The sequence below is a fragment of the Chionomys nivalis genome, chromosome 17 (assembly GCF_950005125.1).
Source record: "Chionomys nivalis chromosome 17, mChiNiv1.1, whole genome shotgun sequence".
Taxonomy (NCBI): Eukaryota; Metazoa; Chordata; class Mammalia; order Rodentia; family Cricetidae; genus Chionomys; species Chionomys nivalis.
Window position 1 is genome coordinate 19,364,175 of NC_080102.1, and position 24,309 is coordinate 19,388,483.

Here is a 24,309-nt window from a genome sequence, read left to right on the forward strand (position 1 = left end):
TATTCACAGGAAATTATGGAGCATTCAAATGAACACTGAGGGGGATAGGAAAGTTCACTAGGAACAGAATCAAAATACATCATATACACATATGACATTGTCAATAAAATTTTCAAAATATTAAAAACAAAAAATTAAAACAGTTCTTATGGGACACAGACAAGGAATTTCTATCAGAGTTTGGTGGCTGGTTCAGAAGAGGGTCCCAGAAAGAAATAATCCTGAACTGAATGTTACAGGATGAGTTATGAGTTGTGTGGTGATCTGAACGAGAATGGCCCCATAGGCTCAGATGGTAGAACTGTTGGTAAGGACTAGAAGGTATGGTCTTGAAGGAGGAGGTATGTCACTGGGGATGGGCGTTCAGGTTTCTTACGCCCATGCCACTCCCAGTTAGCTTTCTCTCTCTGCTTCTTGCTTGTGGATCAAGATGTAAGCTCTCAGCTACTGATCCAGAGACATTCCTGACTGTTGGCTGCCATGCTCCCTGCCATGATGTTGTGGACTCACTCTCTGGAACTATGAGCCCCAGTAAACTCTTTCTTTATTAAGTTGTCTTGGCCATGGTCCTTTTCACAGCAATAGAAAAGTAACTAAGACTCCAAGGTTTCAGGGTATGAAATAGAACAGTTCTTTAGAAAGTCAAATGTTTTTCAGGTGCTAAAGAGAAGCACAGGAAAGGGTCTAGCCAGAAAGGGCAGGTCAATTATGGCACACACTTGTGTTTAAAAATCCTGGATTCAACAGGATGCCTGATGATTTTTAATCAAAGGGGCAGGATTTGCACTGGCATTCTGGAAGCTGAGATCTGAAGGGGGAAACAGAAGTTAGGGTGTCTCATTTGGAAACTGGCAAAAGCTCATGTCCAATGAAGACAGTCTGATACAGCAATGAAAATGAAGATGTAGAGAAGGAAATAAATTATTTCCTTTATTCACCAACTACACATGGAGTCTGACTTTTGTCAAATGCTATATGAGGACTTAGGTATTCATGGGAACTACAAATACAGCGTATAACATAATAAGCTACACTATAAGCAACGGAAAGCCAAGACATCCCATCTAATTCATTTATTGCATCACTTGGCCCTAGCATAAAGACTGGCCTGTGGGATGCACTTAGTCTGCACATTAACCTGTATGGGACACAAAGGAGGGGCAATACGGTTACAGAGATTACTGGAAAAAGCTCCACAGAAGATCTGGGTCTTGAAGACAGAGCTTAGGCCTAAAAGCTGAAGGCACAGGGCATTCTAAGCACAGGTGTGTGCACAGACATGCTGTACCTAAAACACTACAAGAGCTCCATGGTGCCTGCAGGGCAGAGAGTCTCCAGGAAGAAACATGCTGCAGTACCTCACTCCTCTCAGCCCTCCTCACACCTTCAACATTTGGCCATGTCTGTATACATTCCGGGTTTTCGCACGTGAGAGGAATGCTACTGGCATCTAGGGTTGAAGCTATGAATGCTGCCAAACATCCCATGACCGAGAATTTTCCAATCCACCAAATCAATGTTGCTCTCAGTAAACCTCATAGAGCATAAAAGGACAAGGGGAATAAGATGAAAAGTTAGTCACAACCCTGCCCCAAACCTCCCTTATTTAAAATAAATACTCTCAGTTTCAGGAAAGAAAATAATAGCCTGACTTCCAGCAGTAGGGGCAGCTGCATACCAGTAGATCTCCATCCACACTCTTGCCAAATGTCAGGTTCTTGTTTCCCTGCCAGGGTTCTGTCAGGCTGCACCCCACGATGTGCTGCTCCAACATTATGACAAACCTTGAGAGGGAAGTAGGAGTTTGGAGAACCCAAGAAGTAACAAAGAGAGAAGTCTCGGCATTTGAACCAGCAAGAAAAAGACACAATATGGAATATTACAAATATGTGTGCATGTTAGCATACCAACAGAGATGGATGAGGTTATGAATTCCTCCTCCATTGGAGGGCTACTATGATACAAACACTATAATACAAATATGATACTATGACAGCAGTATCTCGTAGGAGGGCTACTATGGTACAAAGACCATCTAACACACAAATCCGCACCACAAATACAAGAGGGTTATAGAATGTCGGAGCTCACAAGAAATCACTTTCTAGTTTTCAAATACAGAAAGAAAATTAGCTAAAGGAGACAAGCTGAGAAAGAAGAAGCAGTGAAGAAAGAGTCCTTTCTGTCTAAATAATCCTGCCGGGGTTTGGTCTGTAGTTACTAGTCACCACCCAACATCGACGACTACAAAAACAAAAATAGCCTTTATTGCTTTTAGCCTTTTCTAGCTCATTTCACTTTTTAATGTTTTAAAAATTAATTAAGATATATTCATTAAGGTATTTATTTGTGACACTCCTTAATGAAAGCAAGGGAGCCTTTACTGCAGAGGGATTATTGCAATGAGGGTTTTGCTTTGTTTAGATTTGTTTTTTTTTAATTGGACTAACTACTAAGACCAGGGTAGCCTAACACTTGTAAGGATCCTTCTGCCTGTGTGTACCAAGGCTTGGCCAGAGACATGGCCACAACATTTGTCTGTGATAAAGGTTCTGCAGTAGAGCAGAGAGATCAGGCTCAAACCCCAAAATGAGGCTAAATGGAGATTTAGAGTCAGGAGAAGGTAGGGATCAGTAAGTAAACTTCTAAAGGCCCAGCAGGTATACCAACCCAACTTGACACATCCTTGCTGAGGGTGGACCCCAGCGGCAGGAGTACTGAGGGTAGGAGGTGAGGAACTGAAAGTGGTACATCAGGGTGAGGGTTTTCACTAACTAAGAGCTCAGGGTTGGGGCTGGGTCAAGAAGCCAATTCAAGGGCAGTCAGACTCCAGTTTCTCCAAGGAAGCCTTTGTCATCAACAAAGTGACCAGAACTTTCCCAAACATAATGGAACCCAAAGCAATTAAATACATAAATATCCAGCCCATGGTGGGTGGTGCCATCCTTTGGCTGGAAGTCCTGGGTTCTATAAGAAAGCAGGCTGAGCAAGCCAGGGGAAGTAAGTCAGTAAGCAGCATCCCTCCATGGCTTCTGTATCAGCTCCTGCCTCCAGGTTCTTGCCCTGTTGAGTTCCTGTCCTGACTTCCTTCAGTGATGAACAGCAATGTGGAAGTTTAAGCCAAATAAACCCTTTCCTCCCCAACAAGCACTTTTTGGTCATGTTTTGTCTCAGCAACAGAAACCCTAACTGAGACAAAGTGGTACCGGTGTAGTGTTGCTGTGACACACAAGGTTGTTGGGAGGGTTGGGAAAAGGCCTTGGAACTCTGGGCTACAAAAGTCATTGAATATTAAGAGCTCTGTGGGATGTTCTGTGAGAGCTTGGAAGATAAGACTGTTGAGAGCAGTGCAGAGGATGGAGGTCTGCCTTGTGAACTTTCAGAAGGAAGTTTAAAGACTTTATTGGGGCTATTCGTTATACTGAATTAAGATTTTGTGGTTCTGGTTAGCAGGGGCTGAAGAATCAGCTGTGGTTAACAAGACACCACAACTGCTGAAGCAAAACCTGTGCTCTGCTGGGATACTCGATGCTGCTCGGCTGGAGCTGAGAAATTAGCGGTGATGGAGAAGAGAGGAGAACTCGTCTGGGAAGTGTTTCCTCCACAGAGAAGCTATGCTTTGTGCTGGCAGCCAGGCTTGATAATGTGTAAGAGTCACCCAGGTGGTACTGGTTTTGAAGGCATGAAGGGGTCACGTAGCCTAGCGGAGGCTTGGTACTGTGAGAGGCCACAGAGATCACTGGTGAAGGTGGAGCCTGAGGCTGAGTGTCAGTTGAAGACCGAGGACTGACGGGGTCATGCCAAGAAGTTGAGGCTTGGCATCGTGAGGAGTCCTATGAGAGGCTACGGGTTAAAGTGCAGCCCAGTTGTAGCAGAGACCCCAGCACTTTGGAGATGCCAGTACCATGGATGACCACCAAGGACAGCAGCAGGAGAGTGGAGCCCGCCAGAGACTAGAAGACAAGCTATGTGTGCTGCAGAGGGTGGGGCTGGAGATCATGAGTGGATCCCAGACCTTGAAAGGCTGGAATATGGGTTTGCTTTGATTTGATCGTTTTTTCCCTCTTCGAGTAAGAAAGTATTTTACTGGAGCCCATAGTTGAGAGACTTTGGATTTTAAGAGATTATTTTAAAGGGACTGAAATTTTAATGGGTTTGAATTTGTAAAGATCATGGGACTTTTAAAGTCATGTTCTAATTTTGAGATCTTGGGGATGAATAAGTAAGCAAAGGTTGTGGCTTAATCGTGATGTGTTTGTGTGTCAGGTTGACACAAGCTAGAGTCATCAGAGAGGAAACAGCTGAGCAAATGCCTCCATGAGATCCAGCCCCTGTGGGTGGTACCATCCCTAAGCTAATGGTTCTGGAAACTATAAGAAAGCAGGCTGAGCAAGGCAGAGGGGAGAGCAAGCCAGTGAGCAGCACTCCTCCACAGCTTCTGCAGCAGCTCCTGCCTCCAGGATCCTGTTCTGTTTGAGTTCCTGTCCTTCAGTGATGGACAGCAATGTGGAAGTATAAGCCAAATAAACCCTTTCCTCCCCAACCTGCTTTTTTGTGCTTTTCTAAAGCAATAGAAACCCTAAGACACATCCCAACTCTAGTGCAAAGGGAACCGAAGATTAAATGGCTCAGTTTAGGAAGCCATTTTCACCCTTGCCCTAATCCTAGACAGAGCAGATCTCAGATACTCTGCGGCAGATGGCAGAAGGCTGATTCCAGGAGATCTGCTACCTCGTAAGAGTTGTTCTCTAAACTCAGACTTCTGGTTTGGAGCCATGGTGTATCTAAATCTGCTGGTTCAGTCCTGACTCAGGTCTACCTACAGTGCTAGTGCTCAGCCTGCTTCTTCCCTTTCCTACAGGCGTCTTCGTGGCTCACCGTCCTTAGTCCTTTTCTCCCTGTCAGTTATTAGAGCCACTAATTCCTTTATAGACCGAGGACAGCCCCTTCATGTCCTCACCAAGCTGAATGGCAGAGGACTTCTGTTCCCCCACTCTGAATCACACTGACTTCCTCTACGGCCTTCTCCAGTCTCCCACACAAAATGCTCTCAGACAGAAGCCACTTGCTTGCTTACCTGCCCACCAGAAACTTCTGTGGAAAGTCTACAGTAATTCAGCACTTCGATAAGAGGAACCAAAGAAAAGTTCAGACAAACTAATTAGAGTTCGATCCATGAACAAGATCCATGAAGCACAATAAAATGAAATGACTACAATTACAGTCATGGAAAGAGAGCTTGCAGTCAGAACTCCTGCCACTGCCGGTTACTAGCCGAATAATCTTGGTCCCGGTTGAGCCTCCATTATCTTCTTGGTGGATGAGCAGAATTATCCTCTGGCAACAGAATATGACTCAGATCCAAGAATAAAGATGACAGTATTTTGCACATTAAAAGCCCTATAACAGGTAATTATTACCATTACCAAGTATAGAACAAAAACTGGAACATGCCACCACCATATGGGATTTGAGCTATTTTGTTAGCTGTACTGTTCTAGCATCTTCAGTACTCAGCACTCCCAATGCAAAAATTAGATATCCAAAAGTCAACTGAGTCTAGCTGTTTGACACATCCTGTGTGTACATGTGTGCACGAGTGTGTATTAGTATTCACATGCATGTATGTAAATAGGTACACGTGTGTGTAGCCCTGACATTGATGTTGAAAGTCTTTCTCCATTTACTTTTCATTTCATTCATTGAGGCAGGGTTTCTCAATTGAACCCAGAACTTGCCCCTACAGCTGGTATCTGGCTAGCCTGGAGATCCTTCTAGCCAGTTTGGTCATAGATGTGAATAGTTTGAACAGTAGGAAACCAAGTGAGAAGGAATGGAAGACACGGTAACATGAGCAATCACTGCCTCCTTCTGACTGAAGGAGTCATACACCGCAATGCCCTGCTATATAGGACAGTGATGTCTCCATTTTGTTAGCTTTTAAAAATAGCTGTCTTAGAGCGAGTGAGTTCCAGGACACCCAGGGATACAAAGAAAACTCCTGTCTCGAAAAAGAAAAAAGAAAGAAAGAAAGAAAGAAAGAAAGAAAGAAAGAAAGAAAGAAAGAAAGAAAGAAAGAAAAAGGCTGTCTTCAATAAAAACTCCAAGTGGTGATGAGTTTATTTTTCAGAGCAAAGTGGGAGCGTGCTGGCACAGTTGGTCCTCAGAGAAAGCGGATCTGCAAGTCAAAGCCTCACCAGCTGGGCTTACTAAATCATGTCAGGGGATGTTGCCTAGATTTAGGTACACAGAGAGACATCAAACAAGGGATTTAAAATGGTTTTGGATTTTGTTAGCCTTGAGGTATAATTTCAAGATCAGGAACAAGCGACTCACACCACTGTTCAGCAAACAGATAAATCTAAAAGGTGGGATACCCAGCCCAGATTCCTCGCAAATGAGTGACAAAAGATACATAAATGAACACAAGGATGCTAGAGCAGGGGATCCAAGACCCCTCTCTGCTTCCTCTCCACGCAGGACCAGCTTCTGCTTCCATCCCAAAGTGTTGAAGTTAAAAGTGTGCATCACAATACCTGGCTTTAATACCTATGTTGTTTGTCCCTATACTAATAATGGTTGTATATTTAAATTGTTTTTAAAAATCAACAGACTATTTTGGTACCTATGAAAATTATTTAAAAGAACAAGATTCAGGTGGTGGAAAGATGGCTCAGCAGTTAAGTTGCTGCTGCTCTGCCAGGAGGGTCCAAGTTGGGTTCCCAGCGCCCACATCAGATAGCTCACAACTGCCTGTGACCTTCAGGGGAAGGTCCCTTCTTTTGGCCCTCATAAGTATTTATACACATGTACCCACTCCTGCATGGATAAAATAAATCAATTAATTTAATTGATTTTAATTTGATAAAATTAATTTTAAGTTCAAGATTTAATGTCTATAAAATTTTATTGCAGCATGGACATACTGACTTGTTTATATACCAGGATTGCTTTCAGATAACAAGGTGTAAGATAAGAAAAACACGAACTGTTTTCTCTGATATACTCACAATCCACATTAAATATATTTTAAACATTATAAAAATATTGCAAGTAAAAAAAAACTTGAGGCACTTTTTAAAATCTGTATTATCATTTCACAAAACAAAGTTTCCTTGCTTCTTTTGTAAATCTGTGCGAGCCCTTCTTTTTAGTTCTTTGGATCAAGAACCTGGATACCCTCAGCCTAGATTCTAAACAACCAGTAGCAGGTATAGAGACGGCAGAGGCAAGCAGTCCGAGGGGCTCTTGCGCCCTCTCCAGGACACAGCACTTCCTAGCACCTCATGTCAAGCTCCGCTTCCCTCTTCTGTCCTTTCATCGCCCTGATTCAAAATCTGAAATACTTCCACACTTCTCCTTCTCTGCCACTAAATTACGGAGTGACTATCTGGGTAACCTCATCACTGCCTCTTCTCACCCTTAAGTAGCCGGAAATTCCACAAAGACAAGGCTCATGATGAAATGACCCACAACTGCATCCGAGAAGGCATGATTCTTTCCATATAACTGGCATTTATATACAGAGTGACACTTAAGTAATCGAGGCTTTTGGGTTCCAAGATATCCTTCCAACCCCACCTTTTACAATGTCCCCAAAGTTTTCCCAAGTGTCATTTTGAATCTCCGCCGCACTCTCCAGCTGTTGAATGGATCGTGGTACTTGCCACGTAACACAATTTGTTTCTTTTCCACCTGGCTGTGGAACCTGCCACGTTCCTAGGACCCAATGCCAAGTCTATCAGTCATCTGTGATATGAACGGATGCTGGGTGAACCGGTACCTTGAAGGCATTGTCCGGCAGGCCGTGAAGAGAAGCAAGAGAATATAGTGATAAACTCGGGGGCGGTGCTTTCTTTTCCTTTTGTGGGGATGGGGGCCTCAGGGGCTAGCCCATGCTAGCAAGCAGCCTACCGCTGACAGACACTAAGACACTTACTGGTCTATTTTCAACTGAATAAAATACAAAAAAAAGGGGGCACAATCACAATTATACACAACTCGTGCGTTCTCACAAATGAATACACACACTCAGGAAACCATCCCTGATCAGGAACCGGATCACTCATTGCCGGCACGCGAGGCGTCCCGGAATCCTCTGCACCCACGAAAGGCCACGCCGCGAAGAGGGGACCCGAGACCGCCAGCCACCAGCAAGGCCCAGAGCTAAGGAAAACCCTCCCTTACCCACGAACTTGAAGCGACTCATGACAGCGCGGCAGGCTCCTCCCCGGCAGAAGCGGAAGTGTCCCGGGAGCACGCTCAACCTTCCGGCTCCGGCTCCGCCTCGCGATCGCCCCCTTCCGGGTACCCGGCAGCCCCCGCGGCGGCCGCTGAAGGTGAGCCGGGCGCTATGGCGTTCTGCGCTGCTCCGGCCTACCTGACGCACCAGCAGAAGGTGCTGCGGCTCTACAAGCGCGCGCTGCGACACCTCGAGTCGTGGTGTGTCCACAGGTGGGAAGAGGGGACCGGGGACTCGGGGGGCGGAGGCTAAGAAGCCCTGTGGGCCCGGGCTGCTCAAGGACTTGGAACCACAGTGACGGGAGCCCGCCCTTGAACCTGGAATCCTCTTGCAGCCCTGTCTGCTTCTTTGATGTGGTGGAGACGATTGTGTCGGGGTGGGACCGGGGTCCAGCGCAGAAGGTTGCATGAAGAGAATAAGCACAAAATACCTCGGGCTGTCATTATCTGGGGTCCAGCGCTAACGTTTTCGCGACTCTGTCGTTCCTAATAGCAACGTTAAAACGTGCATGATGTTTAAGTTTGCAGAGTAACTCGGAAGTTGGCGATTATTTTAGCCTTGTTTTACAGATGAGCAGCCTCAGGAATTGACCTGCTCACGACTATCCAGCTTCAACTTCAGCGTGGCCAAGTTAGGATTAAAATTTAGGTTTCTGACGCAAAAACATCATCAGTCTCGCTCCTGTCCATCATCTTTCCTCTGTTTAGCTTTATCTGGTCGCTCCTTCTCATTACCGATGCGTGGTTTTCCCCTCCTACATAAATCTCTTCAACCAACTGTGACTCTTACTGTTAAGGGCCTCATATGGTGGCATATACTGGGGGAGACAGAAATCCTCGGTTGCATAATGAATTTGAGGGGCCAGCCTATGCTATTTTTAATTTTTTTTTTTTTTTTTACAAATAAACAAGCAACAATACAGTGTTAAGACATGTAGGTAGAATTTCATGACCTAAAAGAAATGCAAGGTGGGTAACAGCCCAAGATGTGTAATGTTCGACCTCCACACTCTTATCCTAACGCCTAGTCTCACATGAAGGACGTCCAAGAAAATGCTGGAAAACTGAGTGGCACTGGAAGGCCTGCGGAGGTTGTCTCTGAATCCTAGCATGCAAGTCTGTGACTCGACCTCTTTGTTAAGCAGGCGCGTGCCGTGTGCACCGTTGTACAGTTGTTAGCTTCTTTCCTCAGATTTTCTTATTTGGCAGCATTTGCCAGCTTCTATTCGGGAGGGCAAGTAAATGACAGTTAATCCTTTTTAAAGCTGCAATGCCCCGCATGGATTAGTGGGGAACGTGGCAGGTCAACGCATAGATGAGAGAATTGTCAGTCTTACAGAAGTTAAGCTTTCAAGAGTTCAGGTCGTGCTGTAGTGCACCTGGACATGCTGGAGGTCACGGTCATGAGGGAGTGCTCACACTAGTTACTATGACAACGCTGACCCAACGCATTTTAAATCTGACACCCTTTTTCAGTCCTCGCCCGAATCACTTCCTTTAAAAAACAAACCAGCTGCAAATGTAGTGTCACGCGTGTGGACGTGGAGGACAACCTCGGTGTCAGTCCTCGTCCCTCCCCCTTGTTTGGGACAGGGTCTTTTTGTTGTTCAGCGCTGGGTATGCCAGGCTAGTTGGCCCATGACCTTCTGGAAGTCTCCTGTCATCTCCTCTCATCTCATCGGTGTAGCACAGTTAATAAAAACCCAGAGACAGAAATTGGGGTTCAGCCTGAAGGTCAGAAAAGCAAAATAGCCAGCCACTGGCTCTTACCTCTGCCTCAGTCTGGAATAGCAATCCTGCCTCCAGGAATCTCAGAATGAAACTGTGTGAGAGCTGTTTTCTCCCGTTTCATGTTCCCCTCTAGGCTGGGATTAAAGGTGTGCACCACTACTGCCAGGTTTCTATGGCAAATTAATATGGCTACAGGGATTAAAGGTGTGTGTCACCACTGCCTGGTCAGTAAGGCTGATAAGTTTTACTCTGATCTTCAAGCAAGTTTTATTTATTAAAATACAGATAAAATATCACTACATGTGGGACTTTTTAAAAAAATTTTTTGTTTGTTTTCGAGACATGTTTTTCTGTGTAACAGCCCCAGCTGTTCTGGAACTAGCTCTGTAGACCAGGCTGGCCTCAAACTCACAGAGATCCACCTGCCTCTGTCTTCCGAGAGCAGGGATTAAAGGCTTATGTCACCACCACCACCACCCAGCAGCTCATGGGATCTCTATGTCGGCCTTTAGATACATTAAGTAATTTACCTGAGACTCTTCAGCTAGTTAAGCAGTAGTCTAGAGAGGCTCGCACTCTTAACTTGGTCAAGTAGATAGGCATTTGTTTTGTTTTCCTATGATTTGTCTGCTGTCAGCTCCCTGATTTAGGCCCTTGCCATCTGTGGCCTGAACTACTGTCAAAGGCTCCTGATGTCTGCTCACAGTTTCTTCAACACCAGACAGTTACTGACTTGAAGTTTGTGAGCAGGTGTGAAGATCAGCGTTCAAGCACCACCTACATGATTTGAGCAGAATTCTTTCCACTGAGTCACATCTCCCTTCTTAATTGTCTGTGCATCTCCAGGATTGGCACGGCATCTAGCACAAGAAGGGAGGTCCTGTAGCAGTTGACTCTGAATGCATATTGAGTGAACCTGCAAGAGCTGTTGCCTTTCCCTTTCATGGCAAAATCCTCATTCCTTGGAGGAGAGAGGAAGTGGCCAGGCTGTACTAATGCAGTGTTGCTGATGAGCCGGAAGTGGCCGGGCTGTACTAATACAGTGTCTGTTGTTGATGAACAGGAAGTGGCCAGGCTGTACTAATACAGTGTCTGTTGTTGATGAACAGAAAGTGGCCGGGCTGTACTAATACAGTGTCTGTTGTTAATGAACAGGAAGTGGCCGGGCTGTACTAATACAGTGTCTGTTGTTGATGAACAGGAAGTGGTCAGGCTGTACTAATACAGTGTCTGTTGTTGATGAACAGGAAGTGGTCGGGCTGTATTAATACAGTGTCTGTTGTTGATGAACAGGAAGTGGCCGGGCTGTACTAATACAGTATCTGTTGTTGATGAACAGGAAGTGGTCAGGCTGTACTAATACAGTGTCTGTTGTTGATGAACAGGAAGTGGTCAGGCTGTACTAATACAGTGTCTGTTGTTGATGAGCCAGAAGTGGCCAGGCTGTACTAATACTGTGTCTGTTGTTGATGAGCCAGAAGTGGCCAGGCTGTACTAATACAGTGTCTGCTGTTGATGAACAGGAAGTGGCCGGGCTGTACTAATACAGTGTCTGTTGATGAGAGGGAAGTGGTCAGGCTGTACGAATACTGTGTCTGTTGCTGATGAGAGGGAAGTGGCCCGGCTGTACTAATACTGAGTCTGTTGCTCTTTGAAGGGCTGCAGATAAAGTAGCCAGTGACTTGAGAGGTCGATGACGTACCAGAAAGTTGCTCACCTGCGATGTGTTGGTAGGAATGCTGATCTGCCCAATCAAGTAGATAACTGTTCTGATGTCCGCAATCATTTTGATTTAAGGGACAAATACCGGTACTTTGCTTGTTTGTTGAGAGCCCGGTTTGAAGAACATAGGAATGAGAAGGATATGATGAAGGCTACCCAGCTGCTGAGGGCAGCGGAAGAAGAATTCTGGCAGAACCAGCACCCTCAGCCGTACATCTTCCCTGAGTCTCCCGGGGGCACCTCCTACGAGAGATACGAATGCTACAAGGTGAGCGAGGCTACACGGCAACTGCTTCTCAAGGACCAGCTTTGTCCCCGCCCCAGACCTCAGCTCTGTATACCACGTGCCACTGAGCAGCGGCTACATCTTCCCTGGCAGCGGGACTTTTTTCTTTCATCTTCTCATAGATTCAGCTCTAAGGTTTTGCAGTGTACTTTTGGCAAAGCACAGTGTTGAAGTGTTTGGTGTGCAGCTCATCTGGGGTCTTAGAGTTAGCCAGTTTGGGTTGGTGCCGAGCGTTGCTCAGGACACTCAGGTAATGTTTCCGTCATTCTTGGTGTTTAGGGAATGCAAGCCAGAGAGCAGTGGTGCCAGCTTTCTTGGACTAACTGTAATGTTTGAGCCACAAGCCTCTTGACTGTGGGTATTCTCTCTTACCGCCCATGTCCACTTGCCCACTGCTCTTCAGAGTCGGAAACAGTGATAGTAACAGTTTTACACACACACACACACGTAAGGGTATATGTGTGTGATACCTATGTGTTGGTGGGTGTACTTGTAGAGGCCAGAGCTAACTTGGAGCATCTTCCTTGCTCTTCCCTTTATTTTTGAGACGGTTCTCGCTGAACCTGGAGCCCATTGTTTTGGCTCGGCCGGGTGGCCAATCAGCTCCAAGGGCCCTTCTGTCTTCACTTGCCTGTTACCAGCATAACAGGTGCTCATCACCATGCCTGCTCTTCCATGGGCACTGGGACTCTGAACTCAGGTTCTCAGGCGAGAGTGGCAAGTACTGTATTTTACCAATTAAGCCTTCTGTCCAGCCCATACTTGGTCATAGAAGCTCCTTGAGTTTTGTCTTCTGTCTCCTGAGCAGGCCTTGTCCGTGGTGTTTGTAAAGGTAGCCTGTGGAATAACACATGATTTTCTCTCCTGGCAGGTTCCGGAATGGTGCTTAGATTACTGGCATCCCTCTGAGAAAGCTGTGTATCCTGATTACTTTTCTAAGAGAGAGCAGTGGAAGAAGCTGAGGATGGAAAGCTGGGATCGGGAGGTGTGTCTTTGACTGTGCTTCATGGCCTTTGGCTTGGTCAGCCTGTGAAAAAGAGTTTACCTCTGTGGCTGAGGTCCACAGTTCAGCCTTGACAACTAGACTTTCAGTTTCTCACTGTGTTTCACAGTGGCCGTCTTCCCAATAAGTTGTCTCTCTCTAGTATGGTCTCTGTTTTCCCTTGCCCTTCTCCCACTTCACCTATTTTTCCTGTTCTATCCAGTTGTTATCTCTTCTCTATTCTAGAGCCGCGGGCAGTTTTCATTAAGTTTAAGATGTTTAGAGTTAGATTTTAGCGGCTCTTGCTGTAGCATGAACGATATGTTGGAGATGACATGAGGAAACAGGAGTCCAATTTATGTTAGTATAGTAATTAAGTGAAAAGGTTGTGTGGCCTGCAGTAAAGTAGTACAGTATCTGTGCGGGAGGAAATAGACATTCAGGATGTCCCCTGGATGTGGTGGTTGAGATAGGGAAGATGGGTAAGGTAGGGGGAAGCCTCCTGTGTCCAGGATAATCAATTAGGAAGGGTGAAGTTTGAAAATCTGGCAGATGTGAGATATAGATTCCAGTTGGCATCTTTAGGTGTAGGAATCTTGTCTATAAGTATTTGTGAGTCTTCACTTGTATTTAACCATAAAGATAAACCGAGCAGTGGTGGCGCATGCCTTTAATCCCAGCACTCGTGAAAGTGGTGGTGGAACATGCTTTTTATCCCAGCACTCAGGAGGCAAAGGCCGGCGGGGTTCTCTGTGAGCTTTATTTAAAAAGGAAAAACAGGCTGATGTAGAGAGCTCCAGATGGGGGAAGGTATGTGTAGATTAGTTTCTACAGAGTCTCAGTGGGCATTTATGAAGATAGCAGGCGGGCAGCCCTAGCTAGAGATGACTATCTCAGTTCACCATTTTGGAAGTTGTACTGGCTCTAAGAGAGAAAGTTGAGGATGTTGGTATTAGAAGTCATTGGCCACAGTGGAATAGAAAGGCCTCTGTGGCCAAGGGGCACCATGTTTTCTATGAAGTGCTATAAAAAGGTTTAAAATATGTTTTCGTAGCTGGGCAGTGGTGGCACACTTCTCATGTGATTCACCTGAATTCTTGACCTGGCCATTCTCAGGACCTCAGGACCTTCTTTTTTTTTTTTTTTTTGATTTTCGAGACAGGGTTTCTCCGTAGCTTTTTTGGTTCCTGTCCTGGAACTAGCTCTTCTAGACCAGGCTGGCCTCGAACTCACAGAGATCCACCTGCTTCTGCCTCCTGAGTGCTGGGATTAAAGGCGTGTGCCACCACCGCCCAGCTTCTCAGGACCTTCTTAATTTGCATCCCTAATACACTGATCTGGGGCTTCCTCACAGTGCTTTTGGAGCATTTAGCTAAGATGAAAATGCTTTCCTGGGACCAGCGGGAGACCATGACAAGAAGAATCAGGAAGGTGACTTTGCTTAAGAAGAGGGGTAGCCTGAGGAGTTAGAGGCCAGCCTGGGCTACATAGCAAGTTCCAAGTTAGTAGACTCGGCTCCATAAAAAGACACTGACTTCGAAAAACAAAAAGACTCTTCCAAGAGAAGAGTTGTTGTGCGGAAGTTTATATGAAATTTGTCTTGATGCTGAGAGTCAGGGTGGGAGGAGACAGGTCTCAGGAAAGCTGTCGTGAGCATGGCAGACAGGTCTTAGCGTTAGATTTCTTTGGTAATTATTCCTTCCTTGTCCCCTTCTAGGTTAAGCAGCTGCAGGAGGAGACATCACCTGATGGTATTATGACTGAAGCTTTGCCTCCTGCCAGAAAGGAAGGTGACTTGCCCCCACTGTGGTGGCATATTGTGACTAGACCTCGAGATCGGCCTGTGTAGATACAGGCCCTCACTGTTGATGCTTGCAAGTGGAGAAGCAAGAGATGTTCACACTTGCCCTAATAAAACCAACTAACCATGCACGGCTGTGACGAGGGTGTTCTTCCCAGGATTACTGTGGCACTGAGTATTCCTGGATGGTGGTTTGGTTTTTACCATACATACCATGCTAAGAAAAAGTCACGTAGAATCATATTGATAGCAGGTGTGCTCAGTGAGGAAAAGGTTTAGAGAACAGATGCTAGATTGTTAGGCCGGGGCTGACAGCTTAGCTTTGTGTGCGTGCATTCGGCACACGTGTACAGGGCAGAGAACTGAGGTGGTCCTCATCTTCCACCTTAGAGATGAGGTCTCTTAGGCACTGCTGTACCCAGCAGTTCTGGGGATCCAAACCTAGGTCCCTCTAAGTACTTTATCCACTGAGCCATCTCTCTAGCCCAACTGAGTTGAGGCTTAAAGATGAAGTCTTAAGTAGTAAAGGGAGGAGTAAACAGAAGAGAAATAGAGGACTCAAAGGAAAAGAGCTGGGTTTATGTGGGTTCTCGGTCAGCTTCATGTTTGCTAGGCATGTACTACTACCCCTAGCTACTTCTAAAGATTTTATTAATGGGATTTTAGTCTTACGAAAACAGCAACTCTCCTGATGGAGGAAGGTCATTGGTTAATTAATAAAGAAACTGCTTGGTCTCATAGGTTAGAACATAGGTGGGTGGAGTAAACAGAACAGAATGCTGATAGGAAGAGGAAGTGAGGTAAGACGCCATTTCCTCTCCTCTCTGGGCAGACGCGATGAAGCTCCAACCCAGGATGGACGTAAGCTAGAATCTTTCTGGTAAGAGCACCTTGGGGTGCTACACACATTAATAGAAATGGGCCAGGCAGTGCTTAAAAGAATACAGTTTGTGCCGGGCGGTGGTGGCGCACGCCTTTAATCCCAGCACTCGGGAGGCAGAGGCAGGCAGATCTCTGTGAGATCGAGACCAGCCTGGTCTACAGAACTAGTTCCAGGACAGGCTCCAAAGCCACAGAGAAACCCTGTCTAGAAAAACCAAAAAAAAAAAAAAAAAGAATACAGTTTGTGTGTTGTTATTTTAGGGCATAAGCTAGCTGGGTGGCAGGAAGTGGCCCGCAGCTCCTTCAACAGAATGGCCCCCAACGTGTGGATAACAATCCACAGAAAGGAGCCGGGCGGTGGTGGTGCACGCCTTTAATCCCAGCACTCGGGAGGCAGAGGCAGGCGGATCTCTGTGAGTTCGAGACCAGCCTGGTCTACAAGAGCTAGTTCCAGGACAGGCTCCAAAACCACAGAGAAACCCTGTCTTGGAAAAAAAAAAAAACAATCCACAGAAAGCCTGAGATTAAGAGTCTCATGCTCTACCGTCTAAGCTAGCGGCCGGGAGCTGGGTGGCAGGAATGCAGCTCCTTCAACACTCTCCTGTGAGGAGCACACAGGAGGCATGGAGTTCAGGGCTTTCTGGAGAAGGAGTGCAGGTTTGATGGCTGGGGTGAAGGTCTAACGTGGGATGCAGGCATTCGGATATCTCCTCTGCTGAGTATGGATTGTTCACAGTCAAAGGTAAGGATAGAGCAGATCTTTTTTAGTATTTGTTTTTAAAAAGGTAAAGCAGAGACAGCCTGCAGCCAAGCCTGTTTTTCCCCAGGATACACGTATGTGAAGGGGAGAACTTCCTCAACGTTTCTAAGTTTAGTTTGAGACTAGGTCCATGTTCTGACATTTGGTAAGACCTCAAACAATGTGAATGAGACTTAAGAACTTTTTCTTAGTGGTTCTTTATTTATAAGGTAGGCTGAAGCAGTTGTTACAATGTAGAAGGGAGACACTTTACACACTGTTATTATACAAGTTTAGAACAAAAACTGCACAGGGAGAGGTCAACTCTCAATACAAACTAGCAACTAAACCACAATAATTTACCTTTAGAAAGGGCATTTCAGCTGTGACACTGCTTTTACAATATGCAAAAACACAAACAGAACTACCCAAGGTGTTTGTCACATTCTTTCTACATTGAATTTGGCAACAGTTTATATTAGCTTTATTCAGATTATACTAACGTTTAAAAACTAAACAAGTGAAAAGCTGTACCAACGTACAGTCACATCCATTCCTTTCAAAGGTTTAAAATACCACTTGTATCTATTAGAATGACCTTGCAGCGATTTCTGCATCTGCAAAAACCATCTCAAGCATCATATGCACAATGCATCAGCTACTTTGAGTCATCAAGATTGGTGGGATAAACCACAGGCACTACTGTTTGCTTATAGTGTGTAAAAGGAGCTTGTTTTTCAAAGAAAAGAGCTTAAGTCATTTCTAATAATCATGCCTTTGCTTTAAAGCCATAACATAAAATGTCCTTGGAGCAATCAGCAGTGTTAAACGTTAATATATAGAACAATGACTAGAGGAACAGTACTCGCACATCCAATGTGGTTATGTATTAAAGTATAAGCTTATGTCATTGGAGGTCAGAGCCAACAGAGATCTGCAGAGCACATAGGACCCACCAAGCTTCTTGTCCTACAAAGTCAAATGTGGACTGTCAGCCACTGGACTGCTGAGGGGCTGTCTTCAACATGATTCCTTGACATCTACAAATATCTCTGTTGACTTTAGGGATGGGCATTGTAACAAATTTGACTTCCACTTTAAAATAAAAGACCCATTTAAAAAAGAAGAAAAAACATTGCCTGACTAGAGATCAGACTCCCAATGAGAGTAAATAAATCCTCCTCGCTCCAGTGTTTAGAAGCCAATCAACTGCCCTTATTTATGGAATGGAAGAAAAACAAGCCCCCTGATTGGTAAGCACATTGGCAAAATTGCTAGACTCCAAGCTGGTTACCCTTGATAAATCTGTTTGAGTTTTTTTTTTTTTTTCTTCAAAATATCTGGGCTTTTTAAGGTACCCAGCCTGCTGGGCACAGTTAAGTAAAAGGCATTTTCTATATCTAAGAATTCCCTGCTATCATTTTTAAATGTTTTCACGTTTTCTGAATTGCCTTACCCCTTTGGATGTATTGGATTCAGTGGAAGTAAATATAAGACGAGAAAGTAATAGGACTCTATGTCTACCTGTGGCAGCAGCATGCGTGGGACCGGATGTGGGTGCTATGTGCGGTCAAGAGGAATGCTGGGAGAGAAAGGAAGTCCTTAAAAACCCTACAGAAACAAACACTGCAATCTAGTATGGCTTATTTGGATGCGTTAACCATGAAGCTACTGGAAATTCGACCTACAAGGCTACTCTTAAATGTAACAGGATTGGCTAAGTTGACAGTGTGCCCCTCCCACAGCCCTCCCCCCAATCCCAACACAGTCCACCATGTCCGGGTTTACTTCTCTGCGTATTGCTCAATTGTTACTCCTGCCTTTCTCATCCAGAACACAGTATACGTGGATGAGGGCTTTATCCCTTATCCATTGTGTTTGTCCATTAAAATAACTTGAATTTGCTTCTAAACTAGACGACTACAATGCATCTACAAAAGCTTGAGGGAAGAAAAAGAATAAGTATGTAATCCTTTTGTGAAATTACTCCGAGGTTCCCAGTCCCAACCCGCCCCCTCCCCTTTATGCATTTAAAATTTTACAAAGACTTATAAAAAAGTTAAATGGAATTTGGCACCTTCAGAAAAATCAAAAGGGAAACTAAGATTAAAATATGCAGAAAGAAACTGTCAATATTTACAAATTAAAAGATCAAGATTATGTCAATTACATATGTTGCTTTTTAATTCTTATCTAAAGATGAATACTTTCAAAAGAGCAGAATTCCGAATTGCCTACAAAATCTTTTGCTTGATTATAGACTGGAATGGATCAGACAAATTAGGTTTTATTAATGAAAGAGTTCATTCCCCACTGGCAGCACTTCCTGGGAACTCAGAGCCTAAGAGAAGCGAGGGGCTGAGCGATCGTTGGTGGTGGTCTTCTTCAGCTTCACACCCCTTCGGATGGCATTCAGCATGTCTTCTCCCTGAGGGCTTTCTCTCGGGCTCAGGTCTGCAGGGTCACTCTCTGGAATCGGGCCTGGGGAGACAGTGGCACTTGGGGGGTCCCTCTCCTGGTCTTCACCTTCGCTCTCTGGAATCGCCTGTCTGTGCTCCTCAGGTATACAGGGCTTTGGGCCTGGAAGTGGAGGGTTGACAGAGGCTTGGCCACTCCACAAGGAAGAGGGTATGTTGGTGACACCCTGGGGTCCCTCCCCCACAGAGGGAGACTCAGGACTATGCTCACCCCTCTCCTCTGGCCCATCTGGAGGGGATGGCAAAACCCCAGGGAGGTCTGGAACAGTTGGGGTCTTGACAGGGATCACTGGTGTCTTGATGGGGATGGGACCAGCTCCAATGGTCCCCCGACGGACAGAAGGCTTGGTGGAAGGGGTCCGTCGGATGGTCGCCACCCCCGGTGTGACCATAGCGGGGCCGAGGGTGGTGGGAAGGCCAGCAGTTGAGGCTGGACGCTTAGCCTGGAACATCCGCCTGTAAGACTGGCTGATGTCACTATTCCGTGGGATGGTCGAGGACTTGTCAAACTCCTGCTGATCTGCCTCCTGGTCGCCGCTCACAGAGAAGTAGTCATAATCTGAAACTGAGGGGAGGATTGATTAGCCAGGTCTGGGTCCAGGGTGACCACTCTTTTCCCAGGCCACAGCAGGAGGACATGTGGCCTCCCCCTCCCCTGCCCAGATGTTGACATATTCTGCCTCAGTACCAATTCCCGACAGGAGCCCTTTGCTCTGCTCACTGATGTACCCTGGGTACCCACAGCAGGACTGTGAGACTGGGGAAGGCCCTAAGACTGCTGGGCAGTGACAAAGCTGCCACCAACCACTCTGAGAGGAATGCAGAGGATGAAAGGAGATACACTGTCCCATCCTCTGGGCCAGAATTAGACACAGGAAAACAGACCATCTCCCTGACAACTAACTGCTGGAAGTTAGGAAGGCTAAAGGATGGAGCAGCTCCTGAAAGCAAAGTACAAAGACTCATGCCTTCACGCCTGCTTTAAAATGGCGCCATGCATGTCTCAGGGCCATGGGAGGGGGGGAGGGTAGGCGCTTACAGTAAGCATCGCATGGTCAAGCTTCTGAACAACAAGTCAACTGAAATGTGAGGCTTGAGACTAGATAATTCTTTGTTGGGTGAGGTCTGGAGAGCTGCTGTTCTAGACAGGGTTAGCATAGCTCCCAGTCTCTACCTTCTCGATACCAGTAGCACCCCAACAGAGCACTAGTAAAGATATGCCTAGATTCTGCCCAATGTCTGGGTAGAGGGTGCACCTTTACTTGAGATTCACTGGCTCAGATCTTTGATTCATGGCTTGCAAGTTGCAAGTGGCTTTTGGCCAACCATCACAGTGATTCTATCTGTCAGATGTCAGTTCTGCTTGCCTTGTGCGTGTGGTGGGATGAGGGAGAGAGGCAGGCAGACGGGGCTTTGACTGCGTAGGTTAAGAACTTAAGAGCTAGACTCCATCTCTTAGCTGGGAGTTGTGTGGATCTGGTCAAGTTACTGAGCTTCAGTGTCCACATTTGTAAAATGGGGAGAAAATCTCTCCCCCGTGCATGACTGTGAAGATCATTAAAGGGAAAAAGTGGTGTTTCCACACAGAGCAAAGCAAGCACGAAGCTGTTCTTAACTGTAGGTGTCTCGTTTCAAGTTGGGGAGCACTATACATGGACGGTGAGAAACAAGCAAAATCGTTCCCATTCAGGTCACTTCTTATACACAGCAGCTCGCTCCCTGTCAACTACAGATCACTGCCCCAAAGCACCCTCAGAGACAGAGCAATTCCAAAGCCCATCGGTAGCCAGGAGTTACGCTGTGTAGAACAGCCACCAGCTCGCTGCCTCCTCACCTGGAGCCGCCCGGAAAGCCGGACGGCAAGCTGGGCGCCTCGTACCTTGGGAGGGGATGGTGTCCTCGGAACAGCACGGGGTGGTGGTCTGAGTGCTGTAGCCACTGGAGCACTGCAGCGAGTCTCGGCTGCTCCTCTGCGTGTCCAGCTGGAGGCCCCGTGACAGGGCGAGCGCCAGTTCCTCACAGGGCTCCATCTCCTCACCGGGCTACAGGACAGAGGACGGAGACACACAAGCCACCAGGGACGTGAAAACTCAGAGACCAGAGTCACCGCATACACATTGCTGTAGGTGGGGTCTCGGACGACTCCTCTGAGCACCAGTCAGTAGACTCAGGTGGCTACTTAGACCTGCACAGTTCTCATTCAGGAACAGGGAGTTCTACATGGCTTAGTCCCACGTACGGGTGCACCCGGGGTCTTTTACACACTGTGAGGCAGAGGAAGAAGAACAGAGCCCCACTCCTCCAGCTGATGGCTATCAGGTTCCCAAGGACTGGCCGTGGTCCCCATCTTGGCCCAACTATGTGAACCCAACCAGATACAGAGAACAGGTATATCACCCTGCTGGCAGCTGACACAGTCATGCTCCTCGGTCTCTGCACCTCTTCCGCAGCTGCAGGCGGCCCTCCTGTACTAGTGGGTCCGCCCCCATTGGCGTCTGGCTCCCGTTTCTCTTTGCGGCGCTGGAGGGTGTTCACCAGTGGCTGGTCGTAGGGTCCTGGCTTTGCCCAGTCCTGAGTAGAACAGTGCGGTCAAAAGCCATGGTTCCCAACCCAGACGGAGGGCGGCAGCCAGCCCCACACAAGGCAGCTCTAGCAGAGGCTAGCCCCTAGCTCTTCTGCCTGCCAACACTCAAATGAGAGTCTCTAGGTACCTCCCTTACCCTCATCCCTGCCCAAAGATTAAAAACTCTCAACAACCCAGGCAGGCAGAGGCCACCTGACAGGTGGTCGTTAGATACAAAGCGTCAGCCAGGGGAGAGCTAGCCATCCCAAGGATCCAGGCTGCCCTTCTGCCTGGAGGAAATCACTCTCCTAGAGACTGAAAGACTTGGCCAAGTGGCCACCAGGGGGCACGAGAGCATGCCGCCAGCCACTCTACAGCGGTACCCTCCATTCCTGGGAAGCTGGCCTCACTGACACAGGGCTCCAGGACCTGCTGCCAGTTTGAGATGAAGTCACAATCTACTCAAAATGCTGGCAGCCCAGGGACCAACTTACCCTCCTGGAGCCTCAACTGCACTGATGGGGATCACTTACAATTTTGGTTTTTATATTGAAGCAAACACGTTTCAATATAAAACAATCAAAACTAAAGTCTTCATATACCACTAAGCTACAGCATATACAGGGTACTCTGGGCTGCAGTTCTGTTACATCAGCAGGATTGTCATTCGGGGGACAAGGTGGGCATATGGCCAAGGAGAACAGATAGGCTCTGAAGAAACACACTGTAGGTGGCCCGGGAGGAACTGAAGCCAGCAGACCCCACCCTGATGTAGAGTCTGGCCTCCCTCCTGGCAGTGTCCTTGATCTCCAGGGCTGCTGGTCTCTAAAGGAAGACTCAGCTTTCTGTTCCACGAGGGAAGTACCTCCAGCTGGTTTTTGTTGCCCAATCCACCCCAGGGGCTTCCTGAGGAAGAAGGGTTGTGGGGAAGAAGGCAGAGTGTGAAAGAAAGTCTAGGGGAGGATGTCAGCACAGAAGAGGGGTGAGCAAGGAAGCAATGAGGGGTAGGAGGGAGGGAAGAAGTGGAGAGGGAGAAGGGGGGCAGGGGGCGGGACAGGGAAGGGAAGGGAGACACAAACCTTCCAGCTAGGGATCTGAGATGACGGGAACATGCCGGGCCCAATGGTGTAATAATGAGCGTAGTCAGGAAGGTGGACAGAGGTGACCCGAGGGAGCAGGCGGGAGGCAGGCAGGCTATGAGGGGAAGGGCCTGCGCCCACAGGCCCTGCATGGGACTCACTTGATAAACTAAAGTGAGAAAACCCATTAGACAACTGGAAACAAACAAAAAAGGGAGGAGAAAAGGAAAAAATTAATATACCAGGATGAGCGTCGATACACAAGATGGCACTGACACTGGGGGCAGGGGAAACCTGAATATGTACAAAGAAAACAACATGGAGGCTCTCTTGCCCGCGGATGACGCCTGACGCAGAGCGAGAGTCAGGATGCAGAGACCGCACTGACGTGACACCCAGTAAGTACTGGTCGGGGAAATATCTGAGCTGGGTTTCAAGATGGTTTAGAAATTGATCATTATCGTTAATTTGCAATGTTCTTAGAGGCTAATTTTGTGAACTGGTGAGGCATAATTCCACTGGGCCAGGGATTGGCTCGATACGTCTGCAAATGAATCTGGTCATTCCAGGTTTCCCAGTCGTCACACGGCTCGGGAGCAGATTCCACATGGAGGTGAGGGGGGGTCGGGGTGCAAACGAAAAGGCAGGAAAGCACGTGACCTCCAACACAGGGGGACGGCACATCCAACAGTCTTGTGGGATGTTCAGGGAGGAAGAGGGGAGATCAGATGGACACAGACACCTGCTCCGGGAAGAAGTCTTCACATCTCCAAATTCCCCACCTCCCTTTCCTCTGCCTCACTAAACCCACTGCTGGGCAGCCAGGGATCCTCGACCTGCTCAGGTCCTATCCCACAGAGGGCCCAGCTCTTGAGCAGATCCTGAATTTCCAGGTCCCTACAGCTGCGACAGCTGCGTGTACAGTAAGCAGGGGGCAGATCAGGAAGAACAGCCCACCGTGGCTGTAGCCCTGGCCAGTCACCTTCTCTGTGGACACCCAGGCGCCCATGGTGGAGCCTGAGCTGACTGAGGTGGGGGAGCTGCACTCGCTCACTGACTGGCAGGTTTCCGATGCTTCCGAGGAGGCCGAGCTGGATGAGTTCTGCAGCGGGGGGGGGGGAGCCACACGAGGGGACCAACAAATCAAACCACAAGCCACCAGAAATCATAATGAAAATAAAGAAAGGACAGGGTGGGAAGGGCACGTACAGAGAGGGAGACAGACAGACAGACACACAGAAGAGGGAGGGACGAGAGAAGCAGAGGGTAAGTTAAGGCTTATTTTTCACCCACACAGGTTTTAAGAAAGCCCCTGGAAAGCAATGTGAGATCCAGTCAAGCTCTGGCCTGCTGACTATGGGGCCTGCAGGCATCAACTGGTACCTGTGCCTGGTAGAGGAACACCGGCTCAACACACTGAACCTTCCGGCAAGGCTGTGCTCTCGGGCATATGGTAATATACCACAAGCCCGGGTCTCCAGGGAGGACCTTGTAGGTGCACAAGTATTGTACCCCGCACAAAAGTGTCCCTAGGCAGCCGTGATGACACAAACAGCTCTAATTCTGACAACAGCGTCTGCTCCATAAGGTGGGACACATTGGAGGTACCCTGACTGGGGAGAATTTGCATAGGGAAATCCTGTGATCCGTGTATATTTCCAGTGGCCAGCACACTGCAGGCTGAAGCCTCCGGACAGGACCAGAGGACCAGGTGGGAAACATCCCAGTGCTGAGAGCACTAAGTCCACGTGCCTGCCGGTTTCCTGTCCTAGCCTGGCTATCTGACACTCTGAAGCAGTAGAGATT

The 24,309-nt window shown here is 47.3% G+C and overlaps 3 protein-coding genes across 12 annotated transcripts in view; 1 reads left to right on the forward strand and 2 right to left on the reverse strand.

Annotated features, from left to right (window-relative positions):
- Positions 1-8,262, reverse strand: part of Tatdn1 (TatD DNase domain containing 1) — a 33,336-nt gene extending 25,074 nt beyond the window's left edge. The window contains exon 1 of one of the 3 annotated variants that reach the window (XM_057791568.1): positions 8,188-8,262. In XM_057791568.1, the coding sequence (XP_057647551.1) occupies positions 8,188-8,209 (22 nt within the window). In that variant the 5' untranslated portion in view covers positions 8,210-8,262. Of the gene's footprint in view, positions 1-7,581; positions 7,649-8,187 lie in introns of those variants that run through there. The other 2 variants (XM_057791573.1, XM_057791569.1) reach the window with 2 other exon arrangements.
- A 34-nt stretch (positions 8,263-8,296) lies between these two features.
- Ndufb9 (NADH:ubiquinone oxidoreductase subunit B9) lies at positions 8,297-14,892 on the forward strand. Its single transcript, XM_057791241.1, has 4 exons — positions 8,297-8,454; positions 11,770-11,962; positions 12,852-12,965; positions 14,680-14,892. Exons 1-4 carry the CDS (start codon positions 8,354-8,356, stop codon positions 14,809-14,811), a joined length of 540 nt encoding a protein of 179 aa, XP_057647224.1. The 5' UTR covers positions 8,297-8,353; the 3' UTR covers positions 14,812-14,892.
- Positions 14,893-16,585: 1,693 nt separating this feature from the next.
- Positions 16,586-24,309, reverse strand: part of Mtss1 (MTSS I-BAR domain containing 1) — a 138,729-nt gene continuing 131,005 nt past the window's right edge. For 2 of the 8 annotated variants that reach the window (XM_057791521.1, XM_057791518.1), the window contains exons 11-14: positions 22,504-22,698; positions 21,259-21,432; positions 20,696-20,903; positions 16,586-19,426 (exon numbers count right to left, since the gene is read on the reverse strand). In XM_057791521.1, the coding sequence (XP_057647504.1) occupies positions 18,726-19,426; positions 20,696-20,903; positions 21,259-21,432; positions 22,504-22,698 (1,278 nt within the window). In that variant the 3' untranslated portion in view covers positions 16,586-18,725. Of the gene's footprint in view, positions 19,427-20,695; positions 20,904-21,258; positions 21,433-22,503; positions 22,699-23,485; positions 23,606-24,309 lie in introns of all 8 variants that reach the window. The other 6 variants (XM_057791525.1, XM_057791522.1, XM_057791526.1 and 3 more) reach the window with 6 other exon arrangements.